Source organism: Centrocercus urophasianus, unplaced genomic scaffold, assembly GCF_019232065.1.
Source record: "Centrocercus urophasianus isolate 14NV4802_14NV808 unplaced genomic scaffold, USGS_Curo_1.0 seq_18, whole genome shotgun sequence".
Lineage (NCBI taxonomy): Eukaryota > Metazoa > Chordata > Aves > Galliformes > Phasianidae > Centrocercus > Centrocercus urophasianus.
Window position 1 is genome coordinate 21,773,394 of NW_024884733.1, and position 27,143 is coordinate 21,800,536.

The following is a 27,143-nucleotide window of genomic DNA, read 5'->3' on the forward strand; positions in this document are numbered from 1 at the left end:
TTTGCTTTCCAAGCCCAGATGCCTCTCCCTGAATGACTAAACAGAATAATCCTGTTTCAATTATGAGAGCACTGGTCAGGTGATAGGAGAGCCCAGAGCCCTACCTTCAGGAGGGAATTAATCTTTACTTGCTTGCAGCAAAACACCACAAACCAAAATGCTCTGAGAAAACCACAGCTCTACTCAAGACCTACCAAGCTCAGCGTGAGCTTCTGATGTCTCCTCTCTAAAAAAGCATGCAAAGCCCTGCCCAGAGCTGGTCAGCATTCCCCTGTGAGGGTGAATGAAGCTGGGAGCTGGTAATCTGTACAGCACTGCCTGCATGCAGGAGAGGAACTAAGCCCAGGATGTTCATCCAGGCAATGACTTTCCTTGTGAGCCCAACACAAAATGTTTCTCCGAATGCTGCCAATATTAAGCCAAGGGTGAGCTAAGCTTCTTTGAGAGAAAGAAAATAACCCAGAAGTCAAATTTGACCTTGCCTCTGATGGACTAGAGAGTTGTTCCTTGCTATCCCAAGTCTCAGGTTAAAGCCCTAACCTCTATGCCATTCTTTCCTGCTGCTCTGCCTGCTTTTCAGCTAACTGGAAAGAAGGAGATTTTTGTACTGTACAACTCCAAGAAGTCCCCCTGAGCCCTCGCTCCACCTTCCCCATGTGTAGCCAGTGTGCTCAAGCCTTGCAGGTCGGCTCCTGGATTTGGCCTTTTATGAATAGATCACTATGTTGGCCACTCCAAGACGCACACAGCCAGTTGTATGTGGGAGAGAATCATAAGCAAGGGCAGGAATGCCCGTTTGGCAGCCTTTCCCACCTCCAAGTGTCTGCTGAATTCTCTTTTTTTTTTTTTTTTTTTGGTCTCTGCCACCTAATTTTTAAGTCAGATTTCTATCTTTTCTGCCCATGTTAATCAGGAGAGCCTCTCCAGACTGACATAAAGTGGGCAAGTGCATGTTTAGTGCTAACTGTCTAACTGGATGTCTTACAACATTTGGGAGCTGGGATTGTGATGGCACATCTCTACTTGCTCTCTTATCCTCTCTCTGGATCAGCTGGGGCCCATGTCCAATGTCTGTTTAGTCAGCAGTCAGCTGAGAAAAGACAGGTCAATGGAGAAGCAAAGAAACAGCTAAGAAGCTATGCTATTTATACAAAATCTTCATGTTTTCACCCACTCTTCCTACATATAATATATCTTGCTTCTGCAATTAAAACACAATACTTAAGGAGAAGATAATATTTCAAGCTGAAGAGCAAATTGGAAAGCTGTGTTTTTCATTTACATGAGTTAAACGCACAAGGGACAGCTGGAATGGCAGTTACAATTAGACTACCCATTAGGATGCATTAGATGACATTAACCCAAGACCTTTCAGGTCCACCGCAAAGCAGCTGGGCTGCAAGGCAGCTTTAAAGCAACTGCGCCTTAAAGCAACACTCATGTTCAGTACAAACATTATAAGGGATCTTTTCTCCCCTTGATCATGGCACATGATCAGTGCTGCTGCTTTCTGACTACATGAGCCTGGCATTTCTTTCACAGCCTTTATAAGGTTGAAATCAAATGCTGCAATAACCCTTTCCTTACTGCACAAGTATTCCAGAAATGCTGTGCAAAATGCACCAGTAAGGACAGCCAGATGAGGGTGTGACCAGTCAGACATTTATCCCAAATCCTGCTTATTTGTGTCTTCCCTGTGAGATCGGTGAGAAGGAAAATTATCCACTTTCTGAATAAAGAAAGAAAACAAAATATTGAAGGATCCAGCCACTGCAGAGCTACAGAAGCACTACTGCTTTTGCAATAACTACCATAGCTACTTATCTAAGCTGTGATTTTCCTCCTGGGATCCAACTTCATAAGTAACCGAAGAAAGACAGACTGTGAAACACCACTGAAATATTAAAAGATTCATAGGATACTTGAAACGAACTTGAACTCCAGAGCTCCTGCAACTCTGAGTACCTCCTGGGATTTCACTTGGATCATAACTGAATTATTAACTAAAAAAAAAAAGTGGTGTGTGGAGAAATGAAGCTACTAACTTGTATATGGATAGAGATCTAAAGGGATTAAGAAGACATTTGAAAATACCAACGTTTTCCACATATCTCCTTAGCTATGAGAGGAGACTTGCCGGTGGGAGACTGAATGTTTTATGGGAAAACAATCATTCACAACCTGATACGTTGCTGAGATATGTCTAAAGTTCCAAAGTCTCTGCGCTACCTCAGTTGAATCACACTACATGATCCTCTTGAAATCACTAGCAAGCTCCTGTTTGTAAAGCTACAGAAAATCAGTCATAGCTTTCCACAAAAATGCTAGTTGTCCATGTCAAGAAAATTATAGAAAGTCAGGCTGTAACAGGAGGGGGAGAGGGTTAGAAAAAGAGAGCATTGTTTATGGAACATGAAAAGCTCCAGCAACACAATATATGGAATTCGTAGGGAAACAGGCCCTTCTTTCTTTCTGTACAATTCAAATAATTCCAATGGCAGACTGCATATTCCCCAAAATGAGAAAGAAAAGCACAGGGCTGTCAAAGCAATTCAGAAAGAGTAAGTTGAAGTAAACATGGTGACTTTTTTCTTTTTTCTAAGGTTTAATGCTTGGAAGATCTTAACACTACCTTACATAGTGTATGCTTTTCATGGAACGGAAAGAAGAATGAGCTGCACCTCCATCCCAACGCAAGAAGTCTGCATGGGCTGACTTCTGCATGAGCAGATGCATCCTTAGATACAGACGTGGTCTCTGCTCAAGCATGACACTCAATACACATACCTAACTCTAGTCAATTACGTGGTCTTCAGTTCTAATTAAGGCAACAGAAATACAAAATCCTACTGCTAACCTGAAGTTGTCATCTTCTGTCTCCTACTCCACCAAGATGCTCTAGTGATTGGAAGGATGGACAGGCACGTTTTCTTCTTGATTGACTGTTATGAGGAAAATGCTCTGAATTCATACCTTCCATACCTCTAAAACTTGCTATTGCTTTCCCTCTTCAGCTGGGAGTGGGAACAAACTGCTCAATGTTGAGTAAATCTCTGAACTTTTTGACTCTTTCTCCAGGAAAATCATCTGTCTGCCTTGTGCAATGAACATGAAGGATTTCATTCTCTTTTGTTACAGAAAGATGGTTTCCAGCATTTTGCATGATTCCGTTTTCAATAAGAAAAGGAGAAGTAATAGAAATGACAGTTCATAACTATTTCCACTTCCTACTTGTTCTCTCTACTTAAATATACTTGCAGTTGTGATTTGATTATGATATGATTTTGAATAATTAGATCTAAAGATAGAAGACCAATAAAAACACAGAGCCTCTACTAAGCCAAATCCAGAGCAATTACAACCAGTAAAACCACTATATACTTTACTCCTCTGAGGGCTTCTGTTCTTGAAAGCACCACTTTCATGGAAGAGCATCTTTCAAACAGAGGAAAAGCTGTGTACTTTACCAAGTCAGGGAGATAGTGGATACGAAGTCTTGCTCACTTAACATTTGAAAGCCTTATTGCCTGGTGAGCTATCTCACCAAGACTCTCTTGTTTAAATTATCTGCTTTAATGGATGACCTGAAATCTAAAGAAGTCAGTCTGGATCTCTCTTGCACAAAGCTTACTCTCTAATTCAATCCTGGCTTGTGTGTTTGAAGGAATGGGGCTTGGTTTTTTGCTTCCACTGACTAGTGTGGCTTTTCACTGGAAAGCTAAGAATCCCACCAACAAATTGCATTCATGCAGTCTGAGCTGTCTGCTTCACTTGCACAGAATGGGCAGAGTGGGAGGATAAAGCAGGGTATGGAAATTCAGGAATTAAATACATATTTTTTTAGCTTTAAATAGAAAACCTCCTTTGACGGTTCTAATTACGCTCAGACTAATAACATGCTTCCATTGTTTTGGGCGGTGATGGAGGAGTAACTCTACTTTAGAACACATTTGCTTATTCGTTTCCGTCAAAACAGAACTTAAAACATTCCTAGTTTCTAATCAGCAAGTTGACAGTCTGCCTCATAACTCTTCTAAAAACATTTCTGCATTTGAAGGCTCAGTATAAAACAATCTGATGCGACTGTGATGCTCACTGTAGAGCTCCTGACAGCCACGAGGTGTCTCTAGGAACTGTCCCAGGAGGAGTGGGAATGCTGGTTAACAAACAGGACAAAGCTGAAATTCAATATCTGTAGAAGCCCATTTGTTTGTCTGTGGTTGTAAAAAAAGAAATCTTTAAAAATGTCTTCTAATAGAGACGGACCAAGAACTTGCGCATCATGACAGCTCTATCCAAATAACTGATCAGCACTAACTCCAGAGAAAATATATTTACAAAGTCAAGGAATGGTAAAACAAGGAACCACATCTGGAAGTAGTAAAGAAAAACCTTAAATATGCTAGGAAATAGTTCCAACACTGGAAGTCACTTAGACAAAGGAATACGTTGCTAGTCGAGAATGCATGAGGCAACACTACAGAGAGGTGCTTCAGAGATGAATTTTGAATTTTATCATAACAACACCATTTGGCTGTGTCACCAAGAGCATTAAAACCCATGCTGATAAAAAGAACCTGAAATCTCATGATCTGAAACTTACATCTGCATTCGGGCAGCTACACAGCATACAGTGAATGCTTTCTGCACAGAACAAGTGATTAGGAGCTAGATTGCTGTTGAAATACAGGAAACAGACCCTGTGTCAGGGAAACGTCATAGTCCCTGTAGTCACAGTGTCACAAGGATAAGCCAGTATGGACTTTCACTGACTGAATCTTTTAAATGTTATTCTGCACTTACCAGACAAATAAAACTACCCACAGCTGAAACAGAACAGGGAGCAGATACAGAAATTTCTTTGAAACCAACCAGCAAAGGCAAATAAGAATGGCAAGCAGAAGGATAAATTTTTGACTCAACGACTGAACCAAGCACACAACCAGCTAATCTCCTTAGTGATGGAAAGGAGACATTTTGGGAGCAAAGACAGAGATGAGGGATTGAAAGTCCACTACAACCAATTTAATCTCTCTTAAAAAACAAAAAGCTTTCTGTCCATCCAAGCTACAATGAGGCCCTGGAGCTGCAAGAGATGCAACATCTGTATATTTTTGTCTATGTGGTTTCCATACATGTGATTTTTATTTCTGAGATGAATTTTTAGTTAAGATAACCAAACAGAGACCTCCCTGATCAGATGTTGAGGTGAAACTGTTACGTCCTGCCTCCCTTTTTCATCCAAAACTAGTTCAGGAACAATGAGTGGTCACAACATCTGATGCTACTAAAAGTTATGGAGTAATCTGACCCACTTGAAATCAGATGAAAAAAACACATTAAATCTCCTATGAGCAAGAACAACTCCTAAGATGTAAAGCACTGTAACTCTATTAACGTCAGCACAGTACATTCACTATAAGCTAAAGTCACCCTACCTCAAACAACCTAGGCTACTCAGGTATCCTGGTAGAGTGTTAGAGAGCTCCTGTTAAAGAAAAGCCCAACGGCTTTCTCACCCAAAGCTGCTAGGAGACTTCCACCTCTCTATTGCCTTCCATAACTCAGCAGGGAACGACATTCTACAAAAGATAAAAGCTAAGAATTCAGTCTTTTCTATCTTGGCTGTGTAGCTGTGAACTAACAGCACAAGAATGTCCATGTGGGTCAGCCACGAGGCCTTTGTTCTGCTGATGAGACTCTTGGGTTTTTCTAGCTACACTTTAAGTTTGAATCTGAGATATTTGAAGGAACTTTTTTTTTTTTCCCTCAAAATACAGATAATTATGTGAGTATTGTTTCTGCCTATGGAAAGCATTTTCCAAAAATAAATGGTTCTAATATCTTGCCCATCTTGCATGCACACAAAGGACCACACTGATTGTGTTTGAGGCCCCAGACAAGACCTGCCTCCTGCTAAGCCATTCAGCATGCAAGCACAGCCCTTGTAAGCCTGGAGTTCTGCTTGTAGATCCCACAGGATCTATGTGGTCTAACATGCTTAATGAATCATGTGAGGCATATCCTACATACAAGAGCAGGAGAAGAAAAAGTGGTGGGCATATAGCTGTTTTGGCTGCTGATCTTTCAGAGTTTACCAAGAAAGAACTTCAACTCGAGCCACAACATTTGTACATACTTCAAGTTGAATTTTCTTGGACTTTGTGTGCTGTTACTGATGACATCCCCTGCATTTGGACAAGTTGAGGCTACTCAAACTAGCCTAAAATACCACCCCTTTACTTTACAGCTGCACAAAGCAGATAGATCTCTCTCCTTACAGACATACAGTTTGGGGATGCTTGTGAAACTGGTGGAGGGATCCGTCCAGCTCCAAGTCAGATGAGCTCTTGTAAAGAGAACTAGATAAGCAAGACCAAGGGCATAGTCTTCCACTGATCCCAAATGTGGTGGGGAACTCAAAAGGCTTCAGACAAGAGGAAAGGCATTTTTGCCAAAATAAAAACACTGTTTTTACTGTTTTGATAAACACAGTGGATGATAAAAGGTCTTGGAAGGCATTTACTCCATTTCATACCGGAGTCCGGCTAAAGCCAGCATGGCAGAAGACTGTAACCCTGTAAACATATGTTGTGTATTAGATTCTGATCTGGCAGCTTGCCTTAGGTTTTTGTTTTGTTTTGTTTTCAAAGCTCCAGTGAGTTCCAAATACACTTCCATGTTTGTGTTCCAAAAATGAGTGAAAGGCAAAATGCTTGAGCGATGGGGACCCTGGAGTGCACTGGACTATAAATCAGCAAAAAAGAAAGTTCCCAATAGTGTTGGCACATCAGGCAGAAGATGACAAAAACGTCATCAAACCCCTTCTTCTGTCCATATCTCCAACTTTCCCTTTTTCCCATGAGTCTTTCACAGCTGCTGAGACCTGTAAAAATCACTGTCCTCTATTTTAACTATCAACAGGGACAGAGGTGACAAGGGAGCACCTATGCAGACAAGTTTCCTACTCCCAAAGTACCCACCAGAAAAGCATCACACAGAGCATCCTCCCAGTAACAACCAGCCTAAGTCCCTGTAAGCGCAAATGAAGAAATTCTCTTGAGAGACGTTTTATATTCCTTTGGATTGAAAGTTCTGGTTCTCATAAACAAATACTGTTACAAGAGGAAAAGCTGATAAGGATTTAGTCGGGGAATGTATACGACAAATAAGCAATTTGATAACTAATGGAGTTGACAGGCACTTTCTAGTAGTACACAAGGATATGCAAATTGAATACTTTGATACACAAGCTGATCCAAAGGCAGTATCATTTTTAACCCATTTTATACCTAATCACTCAGAAGGAGGAAACATATGCTTTTCTTTTTCTTTTTCTTTTTCTTTTTCTTTTTTTTTTTTCTTGGGTATTAATCTTGACCTCCTAAAACCTGATTTTTGGGAAATAAATCCTTTGCACTTCATACTCTTGTAGACAACCAGCCCGCAGATGTTTTGTACAGCACAATGTTTTTCTTAAAGATCATCTAAAGAATGAACTTCTGATCACTTCCTCGGCATTTATTACTTCTTTTATGTCCCATAGCATAAATGCAGCAGTTTTGCTCTTAAGAACTGAGAGCTTACTTGCATGTGTTGAGGAAATTTCTAGAGAAATTCTCCTGGCTAATATAGGATTTCTTTTCCTACTGGCTACCATGGATGCCAAACCACCACTCCTGCAAGTACACCTGTGCAAACTAAAGATGCTCAGTAAGGTCCTGAGCAAAGTACTGTCCCATCTGGCAGGAGATGAAGATAATTCATTATGTATGAAAGATACTATGACATTTCAAACTGCACAGAGAGAAGGAGTAGTACTGCAACTGCTCCCACAAAGGAATGAGATACTCAACATTTCCTCAGTATGGAGCAGGTTGAGAGACGAAGGCTTTACATGTTTCACAGATTTACCCCTCTTACAATTAGAAAACAGGTACCTAACACATCTTCTTTATGGTCTCATACCACAGCAATATGAAAATAAACTAAAGGTTTCCCCTGTGATAACCACTATGGATTTGGTCACAGTTTCCTTACCCACGCTCTCCCTCAACTCCTTTAATGAGGAGATCAAAAGACAAAACAGAAAGCTGCCTGCTTTCTAGGGCCTATGTTCTGCATAAGGGCACTCCAACAAGATGTAGATGAGCCTTGAGCTCATCTCTTGAGCTCATCTTGAGTTTCAGGCTCATTACTCTGGCCAGACAGTAGGCCAAAGCAGATGCCAAGGGCAGAATTCATTAAATATATCCCTTATTAAATTCCTTGTAGATGGGGCACAATGCTGCATGCTGGCAACACAGCAGCAGGGCAACTTGTTATGGCCAGCCAAACATCAAATGACACTCCGTCAAGAGCTGCCTCCTACTCCAGCTGCCTTTGAAGAAAGGTGTGATGATTTCTGCATGGATGTACATTTTGAATAAAGTATTTTAAAGCATGTGAGAACAAGAGCTGTCATCAAAATGTACTGAACAATTATGGGTTAAAGGTTGAACTATTATTACTTTGTGCCCTTCCATTCCCCTCCCCTCCACGGTGGGAAGAAAAGGGGGGATCACTCATTTGTATTCCAGCACTTCATTAATGTTTATAAAAGAATCCAAACATGCAAGCAAAACAAGGACTAAACACTCACGCCAGACGTGTGATGCGATAAATGTCACTGGAGCAAATATTTAGATCTGTTTACAGAGAGACCTATTAAGTCCTTTTTGAAAAGCTGTGCAGTGTTGTGGCTTGGTCTCTGACTAGCAGCTCCAGCGTAAACAAATGGAAGATGGCTAAGTCACTCTCTCTCATGTTGTTATGACATCTGGAAACCTGAGGAGATTGGGAGAAGCCAACTGGCTGCCCTACTGCGATGTCTAGCAACAAAGTCTTCTTGTTGAACGATGGCAGGACATGCAAAATGGAACTGCTGAATTCTCCAGCTTGTGCCAAAATCTAAGGATTTTCAACACAATAATCCTTCAACAAAAGTTGTTGCAACACAAATGCCCTTGGTTCATTGCTAATGATGCTATTCTGTGATGTCTGCCATTGTTAAAAAGCATTTGGATTTGTGCAAATGTGTTTTTGAAGGAATGAAAATGAGTTGTAAAGATAGGTGGAGCTGGTTTGTATGTCAGGGGATGTAAATGTATCCCAAAATCTCTTGCCTGAAGAACTATGAGGCTCTGGAGACAGCAGTCCTGTAGGTGGCCCCTTCACATCAACATTTCATTGACTCTGGTCTCACCACATACAAGAATTTCTTTTTCTAAGAGAATTAAATAAGTTGAAAGGGATAAGAGAAATCTATAGATGGAAAAAACCACTGTCTTAGCCCAAGGCATAATAATAACGGGAAGTTTCAGCTTCTAAGGTCATGACTGTTTCCAACTAGTTAGGTAAGGCCTATAGATATCAAATTATCCTATATGTATGTATTATATATTAGGGTTCCTGGATGCTGCTGAAATAAGTTTTTATAAGTCTCATCCAGAACCCAGCTTGCTTTCTTTCTGTTCTGAAGAAACCAGAGTTCCAACCACACATAGGAAGGGGACTCTATGTAGTGATCACTGCCAGTGCTGGCTGAACAAGGCAAGGGATAGCTGAAGAACAACACTTTCAGTTTGAAAGCACATCCTTTCCTTCCTTGACTGGTAAGAATGCTGGAATATAAGACCTAGCAGCTGTTAAGCTTGTTTTTCTCTTTCTCTCTGATTTGGTGTGCTGGAAGAACAGGAAAATGCACACCATCAACCCATCCAAACAGAAAATAAACACCCTTTGTCCCTGCTGTATAACAGGAATCGATGTTTTCAGGTTTCAACTTCCAAGAGGAATTTATTTCCTAGATGACCTTTTCTTTTTAATTATAATCCTTGACTAATTCTTGCAGAAACGTGGTACAGTTTAGTGGCTTGGTCTCAAACCACGATTCCTTCCACAAAGCTACATTCTCTTACACTCCCTGCTCTCGGTATGCTTTTCTGCTTTTTGTATGTTAGACTTGTTACAGATGCCAAGCCTTAAAACCTTCTCAGTAGCACACAGAACATCCACAGGAAAGAGAGAGGAATCCCTTCCTCTGTTTTTGTTTAGCTACCTCCTGCTCCTTTGCTTTAGAGCTAACTCCTGTGGTTATTTATATTGTATGACCTTGAGATAAATGGCATTTGGCAGGCTGCTGCATAACTTTGCCTTTCAAATCAAACATTCTCGATTTCTTCCACCAACAATGGGAATAATTCCTGAATGTCTTTTTTAGGGTACTCCTTCCCACCCCATTGCCTGCCACAGAGTTCTTTGGGAACTACGTCAGGGCTGGTGAACTTTAGCTTGACTTTCTTGTTAGATGTGACTACCAAGTGGTGCGTGTGGTTTTATTCTGTGGTTTGGTGTGTGTGTGTTTTCTCTTTGTCCCAGAGCGTCTGCACTGCTGGTATTAAAGCTACGATTGTTCTATAAAAAGCACAGATCACTTGAAGGATCTGCCAAAGGCTTTATCTCTGAACAATCTTTGTCCGAACTTGCTTTGCCGTTAACCAGTCTTGACTCTCCATAATGGCTGGAGTTGCTTCGCTTTAACTGATATGTATCAAAGAGAACTGCTAAAATTAACTGCTCATGAACTACATCCAGGATGTTTGATTAACTCATCTAGAATCCTTCAGTGAACAAACTGATTTATGATGTGTTATGACATTGTTACTTGATGTGTTGCACAACCCAATTTTAAAAAATGAAGAGCGCTCCATTAATAAGAGATAAATCTTCCCAGTGTAATTCAAATGAATCTGCAACAGCTTCAGAGAGAGCCTGATAAGAGATCTTGTGTGGGTTTTGGTGATTGTGTTTTGCATTCCTACAGATATCATCCACTGATATCTCTTTGTCAGTAATGACAAAATCCAAAATATGCCAAAACATGACACCTTTTAGGAGATTATAGCTCTTTGTACTTCCCAAAACACAAAACAGCATTACAAGCAGTTCTCAGCTACTCCAAACTATACTTCCTTTCAACTTCAGATCCATAATGTGCTGAGTCCCTTGCAAAGCTGGCCAGTCACAGTTAACACACAGCAAGTGCTCAACGCAGGGAGGGGGAGGAGGGGGAAATAAAAAAATATATCCTTTAAGCATGAAGATATAAATAGAGTCTTTTCTAAAGCAAGCACTATTCCATTACTGGAACATAAACCAGTATAAGGGCTGACTTTAAATTATTAAATTTCTGAAGTGTGTTTCAGATACATCCATGTTGAAGGCTCAGGTCTCTCTGGATACCCAACTTCAACAAAAACGCCTTTGAAAGTGAGCTGAATTATATACTGTACAGTATGTCTGATTTCACAGCCAAGCCACTTGAGCTAATAAAGAAAATCCTCCCTGGCCTCACACAATTAGCTGAGTAAAAAGCTAGTCAGCACAAGCCTGCATACAGCCACAAGCCACTCCATGAAGTCGAATACTGTTTCACGCCTGAGAATGTCTGCTGCTTTGACCCTCTGAACTTCACCTCACTACCGAAAGGATTATTTCAGAATGGCATATCATGGTTTCATGGCTTGATGTTCTGAGCTTTAAGCCAAGAAAATATCTTCCTGGTGATCTGGAAATGGAAAGGAGAAATGACAGAGAAACTGAAATACACTTTGCTTGTAGCTGTCAACCAATGGAGCATGTGTTTGAAAACCTAGACACATTAGAACTAGTTTGGCCATATCTTGGTACTGCTTGATTCTATGCCTTAATAAGTTATTTTCTTCAGTAAACAAATAATGAGAATTTTTTAAGATGCCTGTCCTTTTTCCTGTATTAATCAGGAAAGGAAGTCATCACGAGAACGAAAGGCTTTCTCTGCAGCTGACTCACAAAAACACTGTGCAACACTTTAGCATACTCGCTTCCTCTTCTTCATGTGACATCCTAAAAATAAAACATCACCTGAGCTTGAAAAATAAACGGCAAGTTAACATCCCAGTTGGATCCCAGTGGTCTTTTCTATGTCAGAACCAGCTCCTCACGTGCTCTAAGGGCCAGCTCTTTTGCAATTAACAGTACTATGATGATTTTACCAGTGCTATAGAGCCAATGGGACATATTGGGATGCATCTCATCACAGCCCACTGCTGGAATAACATTAATCTCAATGATTATTTCTAAAACTGAATCAATTTGATGCCAGAAATATGAAGACTTTCAAAAGGTTGGGCACGTTTCTCAAATCACCCTTTCTCCCTCTCCCCATCTGCTGACTCTGCAAACTCCCATACTGTATTTTGTCTCACATTTAAATAAATACTCCCCATCACTATTACACTGTCACCTGTAATAGGAAAAGCCTGCAAGAAATCAAAGGAAAGCAAAATTTGTGTGGTGGCAGAAAACGTACAGAGAATAATCAGTCTTCATTGTGACTGTTAACAAAAGTAAGGGAGCCTAATGGAGACCTTGGATTTAATACGGTCTCTAAAATACTGAGGGGGCACTTTCAAGACACAGAATCTCCTTCTTTAAAGAAATATTTTTCCTGTGTTCCTCATAAGATGACTTTTATTAAAATGGAAAGAGGTTTGAAAATGACTTGAAAGTTTCTGTTTCCTTTTTCTCATTCCTTGGCTCAGGAAGCAAGCTTGATGAATTTTGCCTTTCTCTACACAGGCAGCTCCTTCTCCATTTTCTGAACTGGGGATATTTGTGTCTCCCAGTGGGTACCCTAATACACGAACAGGGCAGAAGAAGCAAGTTTGATGAACGTGGTAAAGCATAAAGCATTCAGTGTTACTCCCTCAACTGTGTTGTTACGCTAGCTTTTCTGAACAGTGTTCAGCAGTCTGAACTGGCATCTCAATGGACTCTGAGATTTTGCAGCGATACTCCAGCACAAAGAACCTCTGGACCGGAAACCCATTTGAAAGGTTTTGTAACTGCTATGTTAACAGAGCCTAGGAAAAGAAGAAATCAGAACTTTTTGCTTCTGGGAATGGTTCGGTGTCACCACCGGCTTCAAGAGACACTTTGGACTGCATACAGCATACAGGTTTTGGTTCACATTAAGTGGTCTTTCACATCTAATGCTCCTGCAATCCTAATTTTGAAGAAGCCAATAATAAATCTCCCTTTTGACATCTGCAAGACTCTTCAGCCCTCAGTGTTGTTTCAGTGCCTGGACAGAGGTGATCGGCAGTGATTCACTGATAACAAAAGTAATTACAATATTTCAGGGATGATGATTTCTTCAGGCACAACTGTCCAGTGGGATTCCACACACAATGAGAAACGGAGTGGCTAGGTCTATGTCAAGTGACCCTTAGAGTGGAAAATCTAGGGTCTTTGATCTTATTCAAACTAAAAGTACTTTTGCTAATAAGCCTCCTCAAGTCGCACAACATTCATCCTAAGATGCTGAACACATGGTTTTAATTTACAGTTTTTAGCAACTTTCATTTATATTGTGCTAGAAGTCCTGAAACGACTTGCGGTAGAAGCTCTACAAATTCAAAACCCAAATGGCAAGCACTGCTGTTGGAACAGCCAGTGATAAAAGTAGCAGTCATCTGTGCTAATTCCTGCTCAAGCTTCTGGCACAGGTATTAACCACGTCAATTCTAATTCTCTACGCATTTAAATGACAACTAGACCCAATAAACAATAACAGTAGCACAAGGCACATGTGCTTTTAAACACTGGAGAAAGTAAATCCATGGGAATGAACAAGGTGCTATAATTACTAGTTTTTGTGTGGGTACAGCCACTCATGCATTTTAATTGCTTATCTGTTCCTGGTCTGCAAAGGGTATGTAAGTGTAACAGCTTTGTTACACTTCCAGTCCAAGAACCAGGATGTTGAGCTCTAACAGCAATGTCTGCAATTAAAAGCTCTGTAAGCACCAGCTCAATGTCCGATGTCTCAAGCAAGCTGGAACCCATAACTCTGTATGGGTTCGAATATCAGGTTCACAGATAGTTGCAATGTGCAGAAAAACACCTCAGAGACTTGCACACATAACGACTTCAAGAGGTTCAGACAGGTATTGAAGCTTTGTGGCTACTCCACAATGCTTTCTGTGGATTTTTGGTCTAGCAGCATCTATGATCTCAATTGTTTATTGGTTTGAAACAAGAATTTGGGAAAGTGTGTGGGTGTGAGGCAGACATGTGTCCCTGCAAAAGAAGCTCCTCTAACGCTGACTCTTGAAAGTTAAAGAACAAAGTTCCCAAACACTTGTCCTTGCTGAAAAACTACGGATCTGTGCTGCCCTAAATGGTGTGTGCTCTGGGGAAGACACCCAAGCATGCAGGGAACTCCTTTAATAGGATGAAAAGATGAAAGAAATCACATCAATTTAATGTGATTCAAGTGATAGTTTTCTGATTCCTTCTGCTTTTTACCTGTCTCATCAACTCCTAATAACAGAGAAGAGATTAATGTTTTTTCACCATAAGGCACAGCTCCAAAGAAACCTTTTATTTTGCAGTCTGTCCCCCTGAAGTTCCCAAATACACTTTGCCAGGAGCCCTGCCACTGATCTCTGTCTCTGCAGGAGAGCAAGGTGAATGAGTGCCCTTGCTTAAGATCCTTTCTGGCCTTTTCAATACAGGAACTTCTGACTAGCCTGAATGATGTGGGCTGGCTTTATAACGTGGATTGCTACTCACCAGGGAGCTGAGGGGAGGCTGTTAAAGACTTTCTGAGGACTGTAGGTTGCACTATACTTCAGGTTGAGGTTTTTAAGGTCAATGGTTCATTCTGTTTATAAAGTAAAGCATTCAAGGCCCACTGCAGGATCCTGACTGCTCTTGCAAGAGCATCAGAAACCAAAAGAGGGCAACAAAGAAAGAAAAAATCATTTTGGAGGGAGTATCATTTTCTCTTGAAGAGAGGCACATTCTGCAATTACTGGGGGACAGTTTGAAGCTGGCATAATGCTCCAGGGAAGATCTCATATGGATCTGAAAGCAGCAATAGTGCTCAAAGACAGAGATGGATTTGGGCCACCTATCCCCTTATCTCTTAGCAGTGCTGGGGAGTGAAATCTCCACTAGGGAGCAAAATGTACCCAGGTCTGCTCATGGGAGGCAGGTACCACTGTCTCAGGCTTGGATCTTACCAAGGGAGGTGTGAGGGAAAGGAGGGGCTTGTATCTCACCTGTTCCATATCCACCACTAGCAGTTATACACACTATAAACACAGCAGATGAATTGCCAGCTGCCCCTCGAGCCGTCATTAACTGACAGGCTATTTTCTTAACAGGCATCAAAAGCCAGAGTGAGCCTTTCAAGTGAGCTATGCTGAAGAAGCACACAGTGGCTGTACAGAACAGCACATACAGTTAGTTATACCTATAAAACACCAGCCACTGATCCCTTCAGGTGTTACTGCAACTACTGTAGTTTTAATACCTGCACAGTTTCATTCTCAACAGTTCCCTGGCACAGATGTAAGGCTGCTCCATCAGCACTCAGAGGGAGCTAATGGAAGGATTTCTATTTCTGCTGTACGAATTTCTGCTCCACGGATAACTTAAGTGAGGAATTCTTTTTTATGTCAAGGTTGGAGTAGGAGGTGATAGTTTGATTGAAGCCAGCGAGCTAAAAACTACGTGCACACATGTATCAGCAAACCCTTAACAACATCTCTTCCAACAACATGCAGCAACCTAAACAGCTGATACTAAACTATTTTTGATGATTCTAATGAGGCCCGAAATTTTTTAAAAGCAAAAAGGCACAATTTCTGCTAGGCAAAGACCATTTTTCCTCCAAAAAGATTAAAAAAATAAAAATTATTCCCTCAAATACATTACACAGACTGTCAGAAGTCAACAGGTTTTTTGAAACTGAGCCCTTTAATCTGGTTTGAAACACTTGGAGCCTGGATCTTTCGTTCATAGGAACAGGCAAATTTCCCTTGAAGTCAGCTGTGCCGGTTGCTATCAGCTCAGAGAATCTCTGCTTTAGGATTACAGAAATGTTTAATTTTTTTAAGGGCACAGGGGAGATGGAGTAGCAAGTCCACAAGCTGTGGCCCTGCCTAAGTATCACTGTGCCATGCTGCTTTGCCATTGAAGGTCCAGCTTCAAGGCTGCAGATCTGTCAGTGACCAAACTTGATGGACCACCCATTGGCCTTTTATTAAACAGCACTTGTTCCACCTCTAATCCTATCACTAGAGTAATCAAAGCTGCCATGTCCCAGGGTTTGATGGAACAGCAGGACCTGGGAAACGAAGACTGATTTTGTTAACAAAGTAATTTCTGCCTGGTGAATGCTGTCTCATTGCTAGAAAGTAGGGAGACAGGGTTTATTTGTGCAGAGAATGAGGCGGTAAAGAAATGAAAGGGGAAGAATGGTGAAGTGTGAAGTTTAATCTGGCACAGTCTAAGATTTCTTTCTTTGAGGCTGTCTCTGATCCAATCAACACCGGTTTGATATTTAACATCTCCCCCTGCAGTTTGAAATGATACCGGCCAGAGAATAACTCAGAAAACCCGACTAGAGGAGGAAGAGAAAAGGAGCTGCTCACAGCTCCCCTCTGGCCTAAGATCTCCCTGACAGATCCATCAGGATAGTCAGACCCTACACAAAATAGCCCTTACAAACCCTGGGATTAAAGGCATCTGGCACTAGCTGCCGGCAGACTCTCCCTGCAGTCAGAACTTGCGACAGGATGGGAGAAAGTTTTTATTTTTAACTCCAAGGAAGGGACATTCACAATTTCTCAGCTGAGGATCCTGCTATAGGGAAGGCTTTGAGCTCCAGCTACCAGAGCCTGTTCCGCAGGGCAGAGCGGTCTGACTCTCAGTGGGGATGAGATGTCAGCTGAGGACACACAGCAGCTGCCAGCCAAGGACACGCAGCACCTGGGTTACGAGCAGTCCCTGCAGCCCATGGCCCACCGTCTGCCCTCTGTGAGGGAAGGACTGTCAGAGGACACACAGACCCTCTCCCTTTAGCATCCTCCTCGCTCAAACATCAGTGTGAGGAGATATTTTTCACCACAGAACTGTGCAAGGGTCTTAAAAAGGAGGAGGAATTTGGAGCATCTCGTAACCTCAAAGCCCACCTGGCCCATCCTGTGCTGGCTGCAGTGCCTCTGCCTAGGATCAAAGACAAGGCCCTGCATGAGCTCCATCTGCCTTGCCACCAGCTTTTCTCAGTCCTGGACCACTTTTTGCACTGTAAATAAGCAGCTATATTGTCAGATAGAAAAGTTATCTGCTGCTTCTTTCTGCATTTTTTAACTTTTTCTATCTTGCCTTCAATGAAACCCTGAAACCACTTCTACCAAGAAGTGTTGAAATTTCAATCTCACCTACATCCGACTTCAATTCTCCTGTTGTGAGGCTCCCAGCTGAACTCTTTGCTGCAATTTGGAAGCCTTGCCACCAGCAACAACACCCAGATTTGTGCCACCAGCAGCTGCAGAGACACAGGGGAAGAGCAAAGATGCTCCAGGAGTGTGAGCATCCCACTGCATTCCCAACGTGCAGTGGGAAAGCACAGCAACAGGAACAATGCAAGTTTGGGAAAGCAGCTTCAAAACTCCGAGCAAAAACTCCAAGGGGGGGTACAAAATCCCAAACTACAAAGTTTGGGGGCTTACAACAAAAAACAATGCATTGTGCTCTTACCTGCAAGAGCTAGCTCTCCAGGAAGCAGCCAATTATATCAGCCACCTTAATCTTTTCATCCGGTTAAGACAATCAACATTTCAAAGCGACGCACAGAACGTTTCAAAGATCGTTCCTGGTCAAAAATGCAAGTGTATCCGCTTTCTTTCAGAGCAGATCAAAACCAAGCACCACACCGGGACCACTCCTAGATTTCTTCCTCCTCGCAGTATCAGATTAACAGATGCGGTGCGTGTAGTCAGATTAAATATTTGCAGTAGCACAAAGCTGCCTTTGAGGGGGAGAAGTAAAAAAGCCTTTTTCTTCTTTAATTTGCTAAGGGCAAAAATACTGGACTTTGGGGACGGGGGAAACAAAAGCACTGACACGGTTCAGCAAGGCTCCATTTTAAAACCTGAACTCTAAGTGCTGGAATTACAAGCAGTATCTCTGTAACAGTAATGCTGAAGACAGGTAAAAACTGCTGATGCCCTTAGCAGATTCAGGACCGTAATTTATCACAGCTGTTCCCATCAAACTGTGCAAACACCCTACAAGACAAAAGCTGCTTAATTTCTGATTTCCATTTTAGTGTGTTTTAATTACGTGTTGCTTAAGGAAGGCTCTAAGATGTGGAATTAGGAGGTGAAACCTAGCAATAGCAATCCACTCCACTAAATTAGCACAGTAATACAGCGAGCAGTAGGACTGCCAGACAGCATGATAACTTTACAAATTACTATTGTTAGCCAACCCGCCAGGTGTCAGGATGCATGAAATCTCGAGGAAGCGAGAAAATAAATAACTGGGTGGTTTTGCTTAATGTTGTCTCATGGTGTTCTGGTGGCCTTGTTCCCAGAAAAAGCTTCAGTGTATGAAAAATGCCCCGAATGCCAATGCGCAGAAGTAGCAATGTCAATTCTCTGCAATAATTACAATGTAATTTTTTGTATTGACTAAAATTTTTTTGCATAGATAATTTGCCTTTACTTGCTGGTAGCATTGACACTTTGGCTGCTCTTTTCTAGCCTAAATTGAAGGGGAAACTTTTGTTTCTGCTTAAAACATAGCAAATAAGAGTAAAACAAAGTTATGGTGAGAGCAGCTGTTGAGTGTGATACTCTCTCCCTTTTCCTGTCCCTCTCACTGCTCTCACCTAAAAAGAGTGCAGTATGATTCATTTCTAAAAGGTCTCCCAAAGGTACATCTTTAATCAAGTGCTTTCACTTGCTTGATTCTAACTTCCATTTCTGACCTATACAACCACATGCTACTGGATGTTTGCAGTGGTTAATTATTTTTACCTCACCTTGAAAAAGGAGTTCAGCAGCAAGGATAGGCACTGACACCTTTTAAACAGAAGAAAGTAAAACAAATTCCTTGCTTTGCATGCATGCTAAACAATGCAAACACTCAGGGGGCTTTTTAGATTTTTTTTCATCCTTCTTGTAATTACCCCAAAACTGTATGCAACCAATCTTCTCCTATGCCTGTCCACAGGCAGAATTAGTCCTCTAGCTGAGAACATCAGATGAATCATATGTAAGTGTAAGCTGCACTCTTCAGAGAGTCCCCACTACAGGGGAGAAGACACTCTAAGGACATTTAATCACACCAAAGATCAGCCTTTAATCCTTACTTGCACATCACCAAGAATTCTTTTGCTCAAACTAGGACAGTAAGATACAGCTGGAAAGAGCTGATTTAAAATTAATGCTGAAAGGAAAGCTAAAAATGAAATACTGTAACCGTAACTGACACCATTTTAAATTTCCTCTGGATTATTTGTTTTCTTCCACACACATTCATTTCCTGAATTTCTAGTAAATCTGATTTCGTATAAACAGTTTCACAAAGCAAAGTCAATAGCTGTGCCTGTGCTCCTGATTAATCCACTGAAATGAAATAGACCTTATGGCTTAGTATTTGGTTGTTTAAAGCTAAATCCACTGAAAGAATTCTGGAGTCCAGTTTCACCAATAACTTTTGTTTCTTAATCTACATCCTTTTCTTTCTTTTTTTTTCTGAACTTTACCTGTTCTAAAATGAAAAAAGTCCATACGGACTGAGCATTTAATTTCCCCCAGACCACAAGGACAACGTGTGCCATTTCTTCTGACCCGCAGTAACTATTAAAAGACAACCAACAGTTTGCACATACTTAAATCCATTTGAACAATTGCTGAATTTCTATTTCCATTGTTCATGCTTTATCCTCTTCGTGACAAGCACTGCAGAGCTGCTTTATTTAAAAACAAACAAACAAAAAAGCACTTTTTACTCCACTCCATCAGCTGAGGAGAGGCGTGGAAGCTTCCCTCGCAAGTGACAAGCCAGTGGACACACACATTCACACCCTGCACATTTGCCTCTCCACTAAATAATAGACAAGATAGATGTACAGCGCTTGCTGGGCACATCACAGCCTCTCTGAACGCAGCACGACGGAGATCCAGCAGCCCAATGCAAAGGCCCACACTGCAACACACCTCATCGCAACAGGTTTCAGGTTCACCTCAGTAAAGCAATAGGAGAAATAGGAGAGTGGCTGCAACCTCCTGGAACAAGCCACGAGGCCCAGAAGCCTCCTTACCTGGGAGAAGTTGAGCCCGTTCAGCGGGTGACACTGCTCCTCCACCCTCTCCACCGCGCCCGTCGTCTTCTTCATCCTCTCAGCCTCCTGGGCGAGGTAGAGATCAAGCACCGGCACTCCTCGGGAGCGGATGTCGGTCTCTGTCAAGGAGTTCACCATCAGCATCACCCAGACGGGCCTCTTGCGCTCCCAGTTGCCGGCGATGGCGTTGAAGAGGTAGTCAGCATAGAGCCCTTTGCCCCGCTGGTCCGGGGTCATCCAGTGGGGCAGCATCAGCTTGATGTAGTCCAGGTGGCGTTTGAGGCGGCGGTAAAGCTCCCGGGGCAGCACGTCCTGCAGGTTCTCCCCGTGGGGCAGCATCTGGCAGCTGGCCAGCCCCGAGATGGTGTAGGGGTCGGTGAGATCCAGCTCGAAGTAGACGCTGGAGCTGGCGTGGAAAGCGGCCTTAGAGTTGTCGGGGATGAAATCCCACACCCGCGTGTAGGGCACGTGGATGGTGCCGAAGAGATAGGCGGGGGGGTCGCGGCGGATGGTCCAGAGGAAGGAGTTCAGCTCTCCTTGCTGAGGGGAAGGAAAGCAGAGGACAGTGAGTGGCGGAGGGTCAAGAGCCACTGCAACAAGAACGAGCGACCCACGGGTGGCAGGGAACGCTGGGGGACCGTCCAGCACAGCCCCAGAGCAACACGAGCGCTCCATACCCACGCTATCCACACACACACACCCCCCACCAGCACACTGCACCCCTCACACGGGGCACCCGCGCACACCTGGGGGGCCACGCGTGTCCGCGGCGCCGCGTGGGGCAGCGCCTCCCCCGCGCCCCTCTCCGCCCCCCCGGCTCCGCGCGGCCCGGCTCACCGAGCGGGGCAGGTCGCACTGCCCCGTGTCCATCTGCTCCCGCCGGGCCGCGGCGTCGGGCAGGAAACCCCCGAAGACGAAGCAGATCAGCGTCAGGTTGAGTTGCATCCCGCTTCCTCTCGCTCTCCTCTCCTCTCTCTCCTTCCCAGATGAGCCTTTTTGGATTTCTAGGATCTTTTTTTTTTTTTTTCCCCCCCCCCCCCCCCGGTCTTCCCCCTTTTTTTTTTTTTTTTTTTTTTTTGTTTGTTGCTTTTTTTTTTTTTTCTTTTTCTTTTTTTTTTTTTTTTTTATTCAAACAAACTTTGCCAGTCCCATCTGCATCTGACAAGTGCAGGGGGAAGGACTGGCCGCCCCCTCCCTCCCATGCTCTCCCCCCTCCCGCCCTTCCCACCCCCACCCCCTCTGGCTCCGGGCTTGTCAGAGGCGCTGGATGCTTTGGGGAGGACGGTTCTCATCGCCAGCCTCCGCCATGCTTTGATTTTGCAGACTGGAGAAGCTCCCTTCCCGCCCCGCCGGTTCGGGAGGAGGTTGGGAGGGGAGGCGGGAATTAGCCAAAATAATAATAATAACAGTAATTAAAAAAAAAAAAAAAAAAAGAAAAAAAGAAAAAAAAAATCAGCACAGCAGCGGCAAAGAGAAGCTCCCGCGGAGCCCCGGGCCGGGAGGACGCTGCTCGGCGGGGCGGCGGCGCGCACCGCGCCGGGGAGGCCAAACTCGGGCTGCGGCGGAAAGTTTCGCGCAGCCGCCCCGGCCCGCCCGCGCCTCCCGCCGCCGTTTGGCCGGGCCGCCGCCAGGGGGCGATCGCTCCCCAGCGCAGCTGACGGAGGGGCGGTGGCGTCCCGCTCGCCGGCTCAGCACCTGTGTAGCGCTTCCAAAGCGGAGTTTCGAGCTTCCCGTCCCGCACGGCGTCACACAGTCACCCACGGGGGCTCTTCCCGAGCAGGAACGTCTCCTGAGGTTGCTCACAGCCTTCCGCTGGCTGCCGAGGCGGGAGGCGACGTGTCCTCACAGGCACTGCCTTTCCCCCTCCCCACCCCCCCAGAACATCACTGTAGCAGAGGGCACATAGAGGATATGCTGGCTGCACCCTGACCAGCTTCTCAGCCATCCCCACCATCTTGGTCACCTCAGCACCTCACAGGGATCAAAGCAAACCCCTCTGAGCGGTTCTGTTCACATCACTAATTATGCAGCTTCCACGCAGGAGGAAGTTGCAGGACACAGGCTAGTTCTTGCTGGCAGCACAGCCAGGATCTTTCTTTAGAAGCCCCTGCAGCAGGAACCAGGGCAGGCTGGAGATGTGTGGTAGCAACCATTGGTTACCTCAGCATCCTATCAGGGCACTAAGCACCACAGAGCAGACGGGATCCCAGCCTTCCCATCACCTCTATGACCATAAAACTTCCCCAAAACTGCAAACTTTCATGCTATTTGGAGAAGAATCAACGCAATCAGGCTTTCTTGGTGAAATATTAGCTGCTAGTGCCAGGCAAGGTCCTGGGCTCCAGAAGCTTTCCTGGCCATGGCAAAGAAATATTTCTAAGTGCTTCCCTGAGAGTGAAATAGAGGATAGGAGGCAGCAAGGTTGCAAAGTGCATGGATGACAGGGCAGTGCTGGTGGCCTGGTGTCCCCTGGGACACCTCCAGTGTTGTGACTGGCACTGGAGAAGATGCCCAAAAGATGATCTGAAAGACAACATGAGGCCTTCAGTCATGGACACACGTGCCGTGAGGCAGGGCGACTACCCTCACCAGTGGCATACATATCAAAGCACCCAGAGCAAGAATAAACAAATGTCTTTGGCTCTGTGCTCATCTTCCATTAGCCAAAAGGCAGGTGTGGTTGGGGGGAGGGGGACATAGCCAGTTTTCCAGCCGTTTCCCTGAACTCAACCCTGATGTTGCAAGAGCTGCCTAGCTGTGAAAACACAGCCTCGCCTTGATTTATGCTACTTGTGGGCAAGATGACTAAGAAAAAGGGGAAAGAAAAAAAAAAAAAAAAAAGAGCAGAACAGGACCAGAAATCCCAATGGGAACTCAGTGTGGGTGTGTACCAATTTGGTGGGACAGTCAGGTTGGGGAAACTCCAGCCAAAGCTGCGAGCGGTTAGGAAGAAGAGACCACAAACCACATGATATGTATCATGATGTGCCACTTAAGATTCAAAGCATGCCACAGCATTTTTGAACATTACTCTTAGGTACCAGGAAAAAGAAATTAATTCTTTTGTGTAATTGTAACATTTTTTTTTTTCCTCCTTCAGATGAGTTCCATATGTCCTCATGATTTTTTTTTTTTCCTTTAAACACAGCAGTTTAGAACAAATCTTAAGTAACATTTAGCCTGCTCCTAAAGTAAATATTTACAAAAACATTACATAATGGCTCTGATCTTTGGAAAATGTATATTGCTGCCTACCTGCTACTGTTTTGTTCCTATCGGGAATAATAGAGAAGCTTTATCATAACCCCCAAGGCCATAAAAGCAGTATAACAATGTGATTAGCAGTAATCAGATGGGAAATACTATTAAAAGCTTTGAAGAGATAAGAGGGATAAATGGCAAAGGGAAGGTTATGTTATTTTGTTTGTACAAATTTCCAGAAATCTAGTGGGGGAAATAGGCTTCTAATCTTACAAAAGCTGTATTGTTTTTTGGGAAGCGTTATAGTGTTGTCTGATATTTATGTCATGTATCATCTTCAAAGAGCTTTCCTGAATAAATATTAATCATTTCAGCAACCACTTAAAGGCAACCACTTCAGGGTGCAGCGAGGCAGTAACTTAACAAGTAAGTTGTAGTAAGTCAGGAAGTGAGGACAGCCAGATTCAGCAAGGAGCCCATGTGGGCACAAAAAATACTTGTGGAAGCTTTAACAATATCTTTAATCAGGCAAAGCAAAACCCCATGGAATAGAAGGCATATTTATTTGTTAGTGAGAAACTGGCATTGGAACTCGTAACTATGGTGAGTTTCCAACAGGCAAGAGATACTGGCTCTTGGAGAAAACAGTTTGTGAAGGATCAGTATCTAAGTGCAGGAGAGTGTAATTCTTTTTTATTTCTTAAATCAGAACATGCTCCTTACAGGACTAACTACCCTTTTGTCTCTTCTCTCACCTTTACTCCCAGGTGAAATACTGTTGGCTTGTGTGCTGTCTGTATTTCTATCACGCTGTACTTTCTTTTGAAGTATTTCAAAGAACTTACTGGATTATAAACTCTATTTCTTGCACCTTTTCTTGAATGAGGGACTCTGAACCACACATTCTCCCAGAAATTGTGCTGTGCCAAAACTGGAAGTCTGAGCTCCGCTTTTCCTTCATCCTTTTCCTACAAGTGAAGCTGGAGGTGTCTTTTGCCATCTCTGGTGGGAGCAGAAAATCCCTCTTTTTGTATGCTGCGAATCACAGAATAATTTCAGTTCTAAGGCATGTCAAGAGCAATGTCATCCAAATGGCCTTGCTCAAAGAAGGGTTAGACTCCATATCTGATCAGGTTGCTTAGGTACAAGTAAGAACCCTAATTGGATTTCTGTCTTGTGCACAGGTGGCATAATATGCAGCTGCCCTGAACTCATAAGTTAACAAGCCCAAAGCATTTGCACTGCTAGCTGTCATGCCATCACCTATGTGCCATGACACCCATGCTGTGAGGCATCTAGCAGGTACAGATTTTCCTGCAGAAGATTGATTTTGATGGTAGCAGTCGTATTCATGTGTAACATCACTGATCAGTCACGTAATTCATGATTCAAAACACACAGTTGTCAGAAGAACAAGCCTCTGCTTAAGGCTGTGTGTTCAATTATCGTAACTGTGTTAACATGTTTTACATCTTTTGTTTCTATTGCAACCAATATAACATATGATGTAGTATTGTTCTCAGTCTTATATGTGCTGTATGTGTATATATGTTGCCTGTTTGTCCTCATGTATCCAACTCAGCATGTTTTGTCTCAGAGCTCCACAAACAACCAATCTAGCTCTTGAACAAAATCCCCCTCGATCCTAACATCCTCCCATCTGAGGGCCAGGTATGAATTTTGCAGACCAACTAGTATTAATAGCTTGTATTACATTTTGCAAAGTCTCACCTTGTGCTGTGGCCCCTGCAATGACAGACCACATCCTGTCTGAGACTAGGCATGTAAATACACTAAAGAAAACCTTTCCCAGTGTTAGATTCCACTGTGCATTCTCCCTCCGTATAAAGTTTAGTCTGTGCTGATGTATGTATATAATACAAGCATTACATGTGCATACACCTAGGAAAGAGTACATATGTGTATTTATTTATATATATTGTGTTTACATACAAAAATATATGTATACACACAAACAGAACAGTGGGATAGGTGAGTGCTATTAACACTTCACTAAATGCTTTCCAGCTTTTGTTCTCTCATTCTCTTAAAGATATCCTGGATTTGGGCCAGCAAGGGCAGAAAGAACCTGCCCTGCTGTTCTTCTACTACAAGTACGGTGAATCCTGGCTTTTTGAGACCTTCCATCTGCAACTTGAGCCCTTGCATTACTGTCCCATCCCTTAAACATATTAAATCATAGAGATGCTGAAAGAAATGTCCAAAAGCAACTCATCTACCCAAGCAGGAGTAAGCTCCCTGCTGTGTAGCAAAATCTGTACTCAAGAAACAGCTACAATAGATCTTTTTCCTTGAGGCCTATTAAGCTGAGATTTCTTCCTGTTCAGCATAGTTCAATGTGCAGTTCCAGAAGTTCTATTTAATTTCATAAACAGTTTGAATGCCTTTCCCCCCCCCTCCCGGAGAAAAAAAATGAGAGTTCAGCTGCTCCAGAGTCCTTTAAGGCTCAACTCTTTAGCACTCATTTTGTTTTTCTGGTTTCCAGATTGCCATCACTTTCTACAGCCTTGATACAATTTTAGGTTTGCTAGTGCGTATTGATGAGAAGTCTGAGAGAAATTTCATTAGCAGGGATGATTCTTCATTGTAAAAAAAGATAAACCAGCCTTCCAAGATATTACTTCTGAAGGAAGATTCTATGTGTGACTTTAATTCTTTTAACCCAGGGAAGAATAACCCAAAAAATTGCAATTAGCACAGTGTGTGTGTGACTAGAACAGCTGGTTTACTAATAGCGTACCTGGTAGAGAATCTTAAAACATGCATTGTGTGCATGAAAATGTGATTCGGTTTAAAAACTGTTTTGTTTTGTTTTTCTTCCTTTTGGAACTGGTGGAATATGGTGCACTTTTGTTGTATGTGTGTGTATGGGCCTGCTCCTTATTAAACTCATGGTACTTTTTCCAGTAACCACTTCAGTGCTGTGAATCAGCAGAAAAACACCATCTGTCGACTGGATAAACAAGAGTCTCATTAGCAGGAAGCTTAATAGATCACAAAGTCTCACCAAGTCCATTTTTATTATAATAAATTTCACCATGGAATGTTTTCTGATGTCACATGGCAAAACTGCCCTAAGTAAATAGCAGCTGCAGCATTTTCTATTATTTATCTTAGTGTTTTGTGAGCTTAACAATAGAAGCTGTCCAGGATCTGAACTTCTCTAATCTCAAAGTGCTATATGTGTGTCTGTGTGCTTAGTTTAATGTATCTTAAGCAAGTAGGCTTATAAGAGAGCTCATCCAGCCAGATGCAGCTTAAGTCAGTTAGATATCCATCATCCAAACCTGATCTCCATATCACTTAAGAGTAGTCAGTATGGCTAGAGCTCAGAAATAACTGCCAACCTCATTTGATCCACCTTACGCCCAAACTATTTTCAGATACATTTTCCATAAACTTACATATTTGGGAAATGCTATACATTACATAAACCTAATGTATGTGCACATAGATATTTGCAATCTAATACCATATGTAGCATAGTAGATGTAGCAGTGGAAGGCATAACAAACTAGCAGAGCATCAAAGTCTAAAGCTACAGAGAGTAAGGATAGGCTCAGATGTAACAGCAAAAGACACAGAAACAAAGAAAGGAGAGGGGGGAGAGGAACGAACGAACGAACGAACGAACGAACCAACGAACGAACGAACCAACGAACCAACGAACCAACGAACCAACGAACCAACGAAC

At 42.9% G+C, this 27,143-nt stretch overlaps 1 protein-coding gene across 1 annotated transcript in view; it reads right to left on the minus strand.

Annotated features, from left to right (window-relative positions):
* TRABD2B (TraB domain containing 2B) overlaps positions 1–21,191 on the minus strand; it is a 257,477-nt gene extending 236,286 nt beyond the window's left edge. The window contains exons 1-2 of the mRNA XM_042820189.1: positions 21,065–21,191; positions 20,207–20,767 (exon numbers count right to left, since the gene is read on the minus strand). Coding sequence (XP_042676123.1) covers positions 20,207–20,767; positions 21,065–21,172 — 669 coding nt within the window. The 5' untranslated portion in view covers positions 21,173–21,191. The remainder of the gene's footprint in view (positions 1–20,206; positions 20,768–21,064) is intronic.
* Positions 21,192–27,143: the final 5,952 nt, after the last annotated feature.